Genomic DNA, 13,650 nt, shown 5'->3' on the forward strand with positions numbered 1-13,650 from the left:
ATGTAAGGGCTACGTGTTATTTTTTTTTTTTTTTTTTTTATATTTCACCGTATCTTGGGAACTATTTTGAGCTAGTCAAAGCATTTCTGCACAGAATATATAAACTTACTTATCCAATGACTATTCCATGTAAAAAATATTTTTAATAATTATTTGTTATTTATTTTAATGATTGTCAAAAAGTTTTCACTGATTTGGTATGCAATTTTCTACATCAATTAAAACTGAAGATAAAGGGAAAAAACTGTTTTTTTGTTTATTTTGTCTAAATGACTGTTTTGTCCAAATGATGATTAGATCACTGTCATCTGTTTCATTTTGAGGATTACTAAGTTTCGGAAAATAAATAACTTGGAAAATCAGTTCTTCCTGGGAGTTATTACGTAGTGAAGATAGGCTGTCCTGAAGAAAAACGTTTCCTGAAAATCTTGAAATTCGTTTTCATTCATAATCAACTTTCATGGACATAAACTGCTCTACCCTCCTGATGAACTATGTAACCTTTAATGACATAAATCAAAAATTTTAACGGAATCGGTCAAATAGTTGAAAAATTAAAATTCAAAAGAAATTTAATTTTTTTTATTGTATTCAGAGTAAATAAAAAGGAAAATAATAAAAAATCGAATTTTTCGACTGATTACCGTCATTGAGCTACCGACCCAATTTTGAGTTTACAACTACAAATGTTAAACTCCGTAGCCTTGTAATTTTGAACCTAATCCAGAAAACAAGGGAAATCCCAGATCAAGTATTGGGAGAAATTTGCCTTCGTGGAGGACTGTTTGAGGTAGCTAGCCGGTATTTGCGTAACATGGATAGGAAAACCACGGAAATCTCTCACGGTTAGCATGACAGCAAAGGTTTCTAGCAAAGGTTCTAATGTTTGTTATTACATTGATAAAATATATTAAATGTCTGGATGTTTTCAGCAGACAATATAATTGATGCCTTTTATTCAAATATTGTTCAAATATCCTAATCAAAGGCTAGGATATGTTTCAACACTCGAAATACTAGTCAAAGAGAAAAGTTTTAATTCTTTGAAAGTTCTTTTATTGAACGCGATAATATGATCATGTTTATCTGTTTTCTTTCCTCTCAGAACAGGAGTAATGGGCAATTAAGGCGACCCCCAAATTCCAAGTGCAAACGAGCAGAAAAGGATGGGAAGAAGGCTTTTACGGCTGGATGAACTCCTGAAACGTTTTTCGGAATAAATTCCGAACAATAAATGAATTGCTATTCCCTCTATTTCATTTAGTTTACAAATAAAAGATGATAATCCTTTTAAGCTTTTGAGAATTATTTTATTAATAAATAAAGCTACCGATAGAAGGAAATACAACTAAATTTGTTTGATCCGATTTAATTTATTACTATAGATTGGCGAACTTCATTTGCCTTGATTATTACTTCATCATAAATATTTAATATAATAAAGATTTTTTGAGTTAGCTTTTGATTTTTTATTTTGTAAATTTGGTTTACAAAGTTTTTTATTATGTTATTGAAAACATTTCACTACGCAGGATTATTAAAAAAGATTAACCAATTTGTTTTTTGTAAACTGAAATTTAGATACAAACAGTCCACATACCGAAATAACAAAAATATTCCTAAGTTTTGTTTACCAAAATTTGAGAAGTGAAATAGGGTGTAGGTCCTGTAAATGGGACGATTAAAATCCGCTAGTTTCTCCGTTACAATCTTCCTTTTTAAAAAATCTTGAGTTTCTTTTTTTTTTATTAGTAAGTAGATTTCTTGTCACTTTTTTTTTATTAGAAACAAATTAATCAATTTAGATCCATCAATGTTGGCTATCCCTGCACATACAAGTTTGTCAAACAAATCCGTTTGCCGGCTTTTAGTCGACGATTCCCTAGAATATTGTTATTGCAAAATTTGTACATTAACAATAGATTTAAAATGGTTTTATACTTAAAATGTCCAAATATAAGAGACCTAGTGAGCATGCTATGATATTTTTTAGTGTAGACTAAATTTTAATACATTAGCTTAAATTTTTAATTTTATAACCAGAGTTAAATTGCCGACTTGATTCTGAGTTTACGCTTACCAATGCTCAACTTCGTAACCTCGTAATTTTGAACCCAACCCAGAAGACAAGGGACCCCCTGGATCAAGTATTGGGAAAAACTGGCCTTCGTGGAGGAATTTTTGATGAAAATCACCCGGATTTGCGCTACATGGAGGGGAAAACCACGAAAACCTCCCTTGGTTGGCCTGACAGCAAGAGGAATCTAAACCATGATCCGTCTACCACTGGGGATTTTTTACGTCTGTACTTTGGTCATTGCGAGCTGAGTTCAGAATTGATATCAAACTGTCACCACTGAGTTTCGAACCTGGGATACCTAATTGGGAATTTTACTGCCACTTGAAATATTTTTGATGGCTAGAATATAGAACTGGCGAAAATCACTACAATTTTAAAACGGTGGGAATCGAGACATTACTGGTTGGCTTTCATCAAGAATATTTTTTAATTTAGTGTCGAATTTCCTCATTAAATTTGAGATTAATGTATTTTATTTTATTTTATTTTATAACCGTCGTTGACCAGCCGACCCAATTTCATGGGTTTACGACTACTTACGTTCAACTCCGTAGCCTTGTAATTTTGAACCAATCCAGAAGACAAGGAAACTCCTGGATCAGTACCCCAGAGGTATTGATTTGTTATGGGAACATGGAGGACTTTGAGACTCGACAGATTTAACGTGCATCAGTCACCACTTACTACACGGGGAGTCTTCGGCCGGCGAGGATCGAACCCACGACCTCTTGGATATGGGCCCAGCGCCCTACCGACCAGGCTATCCCGGCTATATATCGGGTTGTTTATAAATCTTGTATAGATTTATAAACAACTAATGTGTTCTAATGTTTTTCGTCAAATCTAACTATAATAGTGAAGGTAAATATTACGCCAATATTAAAATGTACGTAATACGTTAGTAATTGTTGTGTCTATTGGTTTGATGTATTTTAACTCACAAGAATTGTACCTCGAATTATTATTGTTATTTTCATATAAATATCTTCTAACGCATAATAGTTATATTTCATCCAGACAATGGTAACGTCACGTCTAAAAAATGCAGAAATTTTAGATTTTAGTATATTCAGTTTAGAAAAGCTCCTAAATTTCTTAAAGAAAAAAAAATCCAATATCATATCCTCACACTTAATTTATACTTCCGTTACAAAAAAAAATCCCTTCTAATCCAACGGAAAAAAATCCCCAAAATGTATTAAATATAAGAAAAGGAGAAAATGATTCGTAGCTTTAAAATTAAACAAAATCACAATCTGAGAATTCAGACTTATCTTAACTAGGTAACTAAAAAGTTGAAACAGAAGTAAATTACACTTCATTTTAAGGAATAAAAAAGTAGATTAAATTAGTTTCCAATTTGTGAATCGAATAGACATTAAGACGTATGGAGGAAAATAATAATAAAAAAAAAAAAAAACAGTGAGCATGCTTTTTTTTAACGCTTAAATGATGATTCTAAACAACAGTAGATTCATATTTTTCTTTATCAAACAATGCCCGAGACGAGACGTATGCTAGATAGTTTCATATAATAATGTCTAGTTCTACATTTATTTCTTGTTATAGCAAAATATTTCCAATCTTATACACTTCTTTAAGAAAATTGTCTATAATCTTCCCATCTATATTGTTTTATTCATATTAAATTGAAAATATCGAAAGATATAGTTAACCCAGCATTATTTACATTATGTATCTAATCTTCAAATATAAATATATATCAGAATAAAATATTAAATAAAAGTTTGAGTATATGTAACTTGAACTCAGAACTATCTATCCCTGAGGGCTAACAATGTATGGAAGTATATTTTCCTTCAGATTCAATTTTATAAGATAAGTTTTACATGTCAAAATATGTGAAGCATACTGATTTCAAACTTGAACACAAAACTATAGATTTAATTATTTAAAGCAGATACATATTGATAGGGATACCTTCAAATGAAACCATATTTAATCAAATATTGGAAACGTAACTTATTTATTGAACTTGCATAAAATGAGTAGTAGAAAATGTTTCAAAACCTTTCAGTTGTAGATTGTGCTAAAATAATGCAAAAATTTATTTTAACCCTCCGTTCATAGAGCCCCATGGGTAAAATTGTAGAAAAATTTCTCTGCAATGCATATTAGAAATACAGAACATATTAGAACATATTAGAAATACAGAAAACAGTTTTTTTTTCCGGGAAAGTCAGAAATAAGACTCTGAGAATTAAAATAATTGAAGCAAATGGTTTTTAACGCAATAGAGAATTACACAATAGAGGATTTAAAAATAATACAATAGAGAATTACAATAGAGAATTTAAAAATTTTGATCGGGTACTTACTTATTCAAAGCCAAAATCTCAGACTGGATGAAAATATTCTTGTAAACGCTGCTGTTGTACAATTTGTCCAACTGTAAAAAATAATAATTATTTTTATTTATCACATTTTCAATAAGTAATTTAGATAAAATATTGTTTAAAACAACGCAAATATATGTGTATTACTTTACTTTTTAATCTGTCTTAAGAAATCGTGTGTTTGGTGCAGCATGTCTTTTTTTTTGGTGGGGGGGCTTTCTGCCATTAAACCCTACATTTAATTCAATTTCAATTCTTTTCCAAGTGTCTCTTGCAGTTTTCATTGATTTTCTTATACATAAATATATTTTTAAGCCTTTTAAAACTCATTGGCTTTTTGCTTTTTTGAATTTAACCGAAGTCCAACGATTTACGTCATCCAAATTGATCATTTTTCCCTTTTTATGTATCAGACTTACTTTATAATTAGTTGGCTTGTATTTCGTGGCAAAGGAACCAGAAGTGGCTACAGCTCACCTTGAATTAAATGTAACAGTGTTCATTGTTAAAATAATAAGCTCTTTTGTTTAAATTTAGAAATTCGATAAACTAAATAAAGGTGCAAAATCAAATGTCCTTCAAATAAAAGCCCATAGATTATCATCAGTTTTTATAATTTATTTTACAACCGTCGTTGAACAGCAGGTCAAAAGTTTTTGGCTTACGACTGCTAATGTTCAACTCCGTAGCCTAGTAATTTTGAACCCAATCCAGAAGACAAGGTAACTCTCGGATCAAGTATTGGGAGAAATTTGCCTTCGTGGAAGACTTTTTGATGGAACTAAACCGCATTTGCATTACATGGAGAGTTAAACCACGAAAATTTCCCACGGTTAGCCTGACGGCAAGAGGACTCTAACCGATGATCCATCTACCACTGAGGATATTTTAGGTCAGCACTGTGGTTGATGCAAGACGGATGCAGAATTCGATGATGGCCATTGATGGGATTTGAACCCGGTTCACCTCATTGGAAGGCGGATACTCCAACCCCTGAGCCATCACGGCTCTATAAATTTGTACTGCAATAAAATGAGATTTCTGAATAATATTGTGGTTATTGCGTAATCACGGTTTCTTCATCAATGCACTAATACAAAAACCGGACTATTTATAACTCCTGTTTACGGAAAATGTGGATAACTATTTTAGCAATACTTCTTTTCTTCATAATTGAACATGCAATAAGTGGCATAATTGAACATGTAAATAGAATCATGTAATGAATAGATGTTTATACTATAGATTACTTTTAAAGTCGGATGGTGACTATGATCAAAATAATTTACATTTAAAGATTATTGCTGAACTTGCAACTTCAAACTGTATTGTACAGTTGATATAAAATATGTGTAGCTCCACTTGGTTATCAAAATAAATAAATCCCCTTTACTACAATGATCTAGTAAGTGTATATAAATGTAACAGCAAGTGTTAGCTTTACAATACATTCATCAGGGCATTACACTACGTTATGCATTACACTTTACCATTTGAGTTCACGGTTTGTTTATAAATTGCTGAGATACTTCACAATAAATTTGATATATATTTCTTAGATTTTAAAATTTAGCTTTTCTATGGGTGAGACCTAAGGGAGCAGAAAAAGCCTAACCCCAAAACTCTCAGCTGAAAAATCTAATCAAAAATTAATTAAGGTAAACTTATTAATTACCTATTCATTATGTAGGGAGAAATTCATTATTGGTGCTTTAATAAACACTGCCAAAAGCTAAGCCAATCTCACGATATCTAGTATAAATTTTCAATAAATTGTAAGAATTGAACTCAAAAAAGTTGGTTAAAATTTGACTCAACCTTGCATTTGAAGCATTTTTAGGTAAAAATGAAAGCGATCTAAAGAAAAGAATATTGAAAAAAAGATTTTGATGTTCATTGAAAAATCGATCAGTTTCAATCGATTCGATTCAAATCTACTAAATTGAATGAAAATTAGACGTTATATTTAGCGAGAAATGCAACTAATAAAGATATTTATATCCGCTTTGTGAAAATGAATAACTCTCATTTTATCGGAAAAAGTTTAGCAGTGCTAAAATTTTTTATTAACTTTTATAAAATAAGGGAAACTTAAAAACTGGAAAATATGTAATATTTTAATGGCGTGACAGTCAATTACTTGTGACACTGTAACATTTATTTTGTTTTATAACCAAAACTCTTAAATGCAGCTCAAAGAGGAGGTAATTTAAATTTTTTGACTACTATTAGTGCTTTTTTGATTCATAATGTCTGTAAACAAATAGAAAAAATAACCTATGACAAATTATAAATAAATAAAATTATTCTCGTAAAATGTTCCAAAGTTTTCAAATTTGACTGGTTAAATCTATTTTTAAGATGTTTTCTCTGTCTTAATATAGATAAGAAGTTTCATTGCAAGAAAGAACTAGTGGGATCTATTCTTCAAAAAACAAAGAGCTTTTAATTATTTATCAATTTTTTGTGCTTACCCATCTAATGACTATTTATCCCTAAGTACTTAGATATGATTTAAAGAAAAGTTCTACCTTACAATCAGTCTGCTACGCTTATCTAAACTGCATAATATGAGCATTTTGTACATTAAAACCATTACAACGTGTTACAATAGCGTGACAACGATTTATTAATTTATTTTGTTTTGTATATAACTAACTGTCGAAAATATGTTCTGGTTGCAAACAAATGGTTAACATATTGAATTCAAAGATATTTTGTTCTGTATTATCACTGAACAAGAAAAAATAAATAAGTAAAAGAAAATAACATTAGAAAATATACTACAAGGACATTTAAAAACTGCGATTTCGTTTTCAATTTATCGCTTTTTTTAAATGAACAGCATGAATAATTTTTTAATGTAAATCACAATATGATTTTACAAAATATTAATTGCATACGAAGTATTAAAAAAGTATTTATTTTACTTTTTCTCCACAAAAACTTCTCTCATAGAGTAACTCCTTTGCATTCCTTTAAAATTCTCTAGACATTTTTTTTCTTTTATGTGCGCTTTTAAAATTTTCCTTAATGCTTCTATTTCAAGTATTCGTACAATATCCAGGCATTTAAAAAAAAATATATAAAGTGGAATTTTCCGTTTAACAATAATATTATCGTCATTTTATTTAAAATAGTAATTCGGCTCAATCTAATTTCCTCCATTACCGTAAAAGCTATGTTCATTAATTTTGTCCCTGATCATATAACAAAGAACAACATAAAACAAGTTGCTGGAAAACCCATTACGTAGACAAAGCAGATGTATTCAAACCAAATTAGCGACCTTTTTTGGTAAAAAAAAAAACTGTTTTGAGAGACTGCAGAGAAGCAAATTAGAAGAATCTGAAAAAATCCAAACCAAAACTTTTCTTTTTTTGTATTTCAGTGTTTTATTATCATTTCAGTGCATCGGTTTTGTAAGGTAGTAATTATGTTCAGCTGAAGAAAGATTATCTATTTATTAGTGATGATTAAGTCAACATGATTCACATTCTTATAATCAGCTGAACACTGCTAAAACAATATAAAGTTAAGATTTTTTAAAAAATCTAGGTTTTTTTAGTTAATTCATTTAGAACCATTTACGCAAGAGTCATTAGTTGCGACTATATCACCCTCACAACTAGGTTCATAAATATCGATTCATAAAATAGATTAAAAACCAATATCTTGTGATAGGCGTATGTGCTGTTATGAGAATTTTTCCTATTAATGCAATTAATGACGGATTAAAGCTTTCAAATTGACTATCTTTGAATTCGAAATTTTTTGCATTGGATTAAAATATGATTTATTGTTTCCGCGGTTGAGACATCGAACCTAATATTATTTACCTCTATCAATTATTTTCTCATATATTTCTTCTTTTATTTTTACTGTTATAAATGCAAATAATCTTCCAAATACGAAACGCCTCAGAAGATATACAGCTCATTTCTAATTTCAGCAAACCAGTAGAACTATAAAGTCATTAAAGGAAAATAGTTAAAGCAAGTTGGACTTATGAGTTTTTCTTTAAAAAAATATTTAAAACATCATCAACCTTGTTTGTTCTAAATTGAATCCAGTTGAATATAGAGTTTAGGATACAAAAGTCTTAATCGTCTATAACCTGTCAAATGTTATTGGTATAAGATAACTCAGATGAGCTGATGAAAAGGTGCCATAAACAAAGTGTACAGCAGGAAAAAAATAGAAAAAATAGATGTTTGATTTTATTTAAATATTCTTTTTATAAATGTAAATAATCTTCCAAACACGTGAGAGCTAAGAAGATAAAGCACTATTCCTAACTTCAGAAACCCATTTTAATTTGTGTGTTTTTTCAAGCAAGTAATAAAAACCTATTTTTTACCAATTTTATTTATTTTACCATACCAGCTAAAAGCTGATCAAATTTTTTTTTTTTTTTTTTTTTTTTTTTTTTTTTTTTTTTTGCAATTTTGTAACTGCTAGATTCGTAAATCTATCCTTAACGTTTTTTTCTTTAATTTGGTTTGCGTTAGTAAGTTTATTCTTTTTTTTATTTCTTCTATCTTTTTAAACTGATTTATGATTACAATATTATTACATTTTTTGGGACATTAGTGCATGATAAATTATAAATTTTATTTTAGGATAATTACTTTTATTTCGGAATCCCTCATTTTCATTAAAGGCTGCAACCTAAAGAGATTTTTTACGTTTATTTCAATTGGTTTTTATTTATGCTTTCAATATGTCGCACCGTGCTAGAAAAGTGCCACAAGTCAAAAAACAGCAATTTTGAGGTGCCAATAAAAAATATGCATAATGTGCCTCATCAAGCTCAAAAAGTGTCACATCTCTAACAATTTATCCAGCTGAGAGCAGTTGCGTTAGTTTTGTGTCGAATTCAAAATAAGAGTTATAGTATTCGTTAAGTTGATTTTTCTCAATTGTCTTTTTTATAACAAGTTTTAATTTCGTTAAACAATGCTTGCTTTTATGGAATAGCTGTTACTGACAGGAGTAGAATCAAATTTGGCATTTAATAAACAAAAATTAATTCATTTTAATTACAATTGATTAACTATAAGAAAATGACTTGTGTAATATCAAGTAATAGGATTATAACTCAGTAAAAAAACTAAAACATCAAATAATATATTTAATTTGAGAATTTAACTAGACTCTTTCAAATGCTTAAAAGTTTTAATAAATATATTATTTGGGATGTTAATCATGTTTTTAAATAATTCCTTGTATAAAAATGCATTGATAACATATCTTTCTTTTGCGCGAAACTTGCTGCTCACGATTATAAAAATGTTTTTATGCTGAAAATTTATTCAGTAAAAATGCAATGTAAATAAACTAAAGGGGAAACTCAGTACACGAATTCAATCGCCCACCTTCTTTAGATGATTTGATAAAGTGGCAGAGAACACGCAGGAATGGAGCAGATTATTGAGACGGACGAGACCTGCTCAAACCAAATTAGCGACTCTTTCCCGGTGAAAGGATTATAGGAAAGCATTAGGTATTCGAGAAATAGGCAAATCCAGAAGATAATCCTCTTTCTAATGCAAGTGCTCGGGTTGCAGCCTGATTGTTTTATCATCGATCAGCAGATATGCCTGATTTCATTATGCATCGGTTTTAGTATTGGTAGTTTGCAGGTGATATGTTTGTGGAACCACTGAAACCTGATATGGGATTATCTAACTTTAAAGTGATTTATTTCATCCAAACTTGCTAAAAGTTGTCGTAATGATAGCGAGAAAGGGTGAGAAGATAAATTGCTTGTTTTCAAACGCAAATTTTGAAGGCCTAGAAATGATAGATGAGGGAATTATTTTCAAATCTCGCGAAGGTTTTATTCCAGATATCTTTTGGATATTACTACCATTTGTTTAGACTGTGAAGCGTCATTAAAAAGCAATAAGTTTTGCATTTAAAAAACAGCAATCGCTATAATTGAATATTTCTCTTTTGAGCATAAAATTTCACTATGTTTGATTAGAAATATATATGTATATTTAAATTTTTAAAGTAATCATTGTTTAGAATTTTATTACTTCAGCGAATGTAAATAGTTGGAAAATTTTTCAAAATATGTTAGAAAATATTTTTCATAAAAAGCTATATAATTCAATTTAAACGAGAAAAAGTAAAGGGTACGCAACTCTTAATAAAATGTGTCACTTTATATTTTTACTTAAAAAATAACTGATACTTCTTATTAAATTTGAAGTTCTTTTATTAAGAAAAGAGAAATTAAATACTAGTTTTTGTGATAAATTAATTTAGTATTGTTGAAAGCTTTCTTAAATTTCATGATTACGAATATTTCGGATGCTACACATTTTTATATGTATCCATATTTATGTTTTTTTTAAAAATTGTATTAAATCTTTTTTCATAACCAATTGACAAGATTGATTATTGACAAGATTGATAATTGACTTTGACAAGAAACTCATTAAGACTTGTTTTATTTAGAAAGAAAGAATACTAGTCCAAGGCTTGAAGGAATATAAAATAAGGCTATATTTTCTCTAATTCAGCATCTTGATATTAAATTGTCTCACAGTATTGTTTCCAGATAAGTACTTCGCAAGTTTCCAGAAATTCAGCTAGACAATAGCACACTACACCGAAGCCTCTTACGCCCTCTTGAAAAAGTTATCCTTAACATTTTGAAAATGTGACTTAACATGTTATTGACCAAAGTACCGTGAGCTAACTTACACCGAGAAAAAAATTGCAGTTTAAACTACCAGAATATGATTAAATTTACCGTGTTTCTGGGTCTATGGAAACACTTAAATGTTCAGTAGTCTTTACCGAAGCACTTAGGTAATGAAATTTGTAAATTTACAAAAAGTTATGATTTTGCAATAAGTGATAAAATTTGGTAAATGTGATGAAATTTGATAATTTTATCATGATACATTAGAGCATGGCATAAAAAAGTCATTTATTCAGTTAAATTTACTTTTCAGTTGTGGTAATAAGAACCATAATTTTGAAAATCAAAATTTTCGATGAGCCTTTTATAAATAAACGGAAAAATTATCAAGTGAATGGTTTAAGAACCGTATATTTTGGTTTTAATAAGCATAATTATAGTTCCTTTTACCAGAAGTGATATTGTCATACAGTACGGTAATTTGAACAGAATTTTTTTCCTCCTTGTATAATAATACAAATTATGTTTTAAGAAAATACTCTTGAAACTCTCAGCAGATTCAGTTCCGGCTATTTTTTGTCCTTTTACCTTCTTTAATTTTGACATATTTAAGTAATAAAATATCCTTAAACAACTTCCTCAAATAAATATAAAATTATAATTAACATTAAATGTTTAAAAAAAGATAAAACTTATTCTAAACTATATACCTGGTAAAATAAATGTCGAAGTAATTTCCAGAAATTCGAACCTATTTGAGGAGTTAAGAAAGTTTGTACTTTTTGAAATTCCAACTTTTTGACAACCTATATCAAATAGTATAAAAAGAAGAACGTACAATTTTTCAAATTTCAAGTACTTTTTCCAGACAGTCAATTCTTTTTTATTGAAAGAGCCGAGTCTACTTCAATTTCTATTTTGTTTATATGTGATAATAGTTCTTTAAAATGTGTAATAGGATTTTCTTATATTTAACTTCTTGTTCTTTTAAAAGCTTGAAATTCACATTTTTAAGAAAATGCGTTCATTTTTACATTTTTACACTGTTTCATTTTTACAATTAACATTTTTAAGAAATAGAGTGCATAAATGATTCAAAAATAGAAACACTCATGTTATGCTCCATTTTAGAGAATGCAAGTCTTATACAATTTCTTGTAAATAAAATAAAAGCAAGATAAATGGATTCAGATGTAGTTGAATTATGAGATATTCGTGTAATGTCCATCACAAAGTTAAAATGCTGTTTGAACTAATTGTAAGGAAGAAATCGTTTAAAATATAAAAAACAATATTTTTATATAATTTTTTAAAAATCTTAAAATAATGTGATTACTAATTTCTAAGGTAAAATTTTTTTAAATTTTTTAATGGTGACTGTTGACGACGTCTCAAAATCAATGTAGTGTATTGCAGAGTTAGGTAAGGATACCTAACAGTGTTGTAAACTAAGTCTGACAAAACAAAACTGAACAAATGTAAATAAACTAACCCTGTTTCGGCTTGACACCAACCCACACTAAACATCAGCAACATTTTGCACTTCTGGTAAACTGAATCAGTGGTAATTTAAATAAGTTTTAAAAAATGAACAAGAACAGTGTCGGAAAAAAAACTGCATTACCTAGAAAAAAATATTAATTGAAAACTGCATTACCTAGGAAACGCATGAAATAGCTTAATTGTGTGAAATCAAGCTACGAAATCATTCCATACTTCCATTATAAAGTTATTTGAAGTTTATTGTATAGTGATTATGACATCAGGTTTCTATAAATGCTGCAGTAAAAAGATAAAGCCGTTTACGTCCTTTTTTTCAAACAATGAAACAATGGTTCTGTAATTTTAATTGACGAAACAGAAAAAAATATAGCTGTTTCAGCTAAAAAAGAAATGTTCAACACGAGGGATTACAGAAAAAATTGACAATCTTGAAAGTGATGTTCGAAAAGGGTGGGATCAGGCTGAGAGAAGGTTACCAACTAGAACTACAACACACAAATATCTTAATATCTTGCAAGCATATTTATCGTTAAACAAACACGTACTATCATAAAACTAAACTTTATTTTTGAAAAATAATGCTTTTTCTCTTTTTCAAATATGTCGCAGTCCAAATATGTCGTTTTTTCTTCTTTTTTTTTGCCTGCCACTGTATTACTATTAAAATACCAGGTGCTGTTGGGATTCTAGTAAACTTAATGAACTAATTCACTCGAGGCTTCAAAGTCGTGGTATCCGAATTGAAGATGGCTCGTGGTACCTGGAGATTGTAAACATTCTGAAGAATGTTAAATGTTTAACTGTTATAGTAAGACACTTACAATCTAGTTATAGACAAACTTAATAGAATCGGATTGAATTGAAGGAAAATGAAGAGAAAAAAAAAGACTAGAAATGCCTGAAGCCATTTGAGGTTCACAAAAACGTTGATTTCCTCAACGATGGAAAAAGAACCCGTAGATATTATAAACAAGCTGTAAGGATTTGATTTTTGTTGGTTAAATGGCACACTGCATTAAGCTCACACTGTATATACAATAATACATATGTTA

The 13,650-nt window shown here is 29.2% G+C and overlaps 1 protein-coding gene across 4 annotated transcripts in view; it reads right to left on the reverse strand.

Moving 5' to 3' along the window:
* LOC107455346 (atrial natriuretic peptide-converting enzyme) overlaps positions 1-13,650 on the reverse strand; it is a 411,323-nt gene that overhangs the window by 45,787 nt on the left and 351,886 nt on the right. For all 4 annotated transcript variants that reach the window (XM_071188087.2, XM_071188086.2, XM_071188085.2 and 1 more), the window contains one exon: positions 4,420-4,490. In XM_071188087.2, the coding sequence (XP_071044188.2) occupies positions 4,420-4,490 (71 nt within the window). The remainder of the gene's footprint in view (positions 1-4,419; positions 4,491-13,650) is intronic.

Source organism: Parasteatoda tepidariorum, chromosome 12 (assembly GCF_982258835.1).
Source record: "Parasteatoda tepidariorum strain Cologne lab strain chromosome 12, Ptep-v5.0, whole genome shotgun sequence".
Taxonomy (NCBI): Eukaryota; Metazoa; Arthropoda; class Arachnida; order Araneae; family Theridiidae; genus Parasteatoda; species Parasteatoda tepidariorum.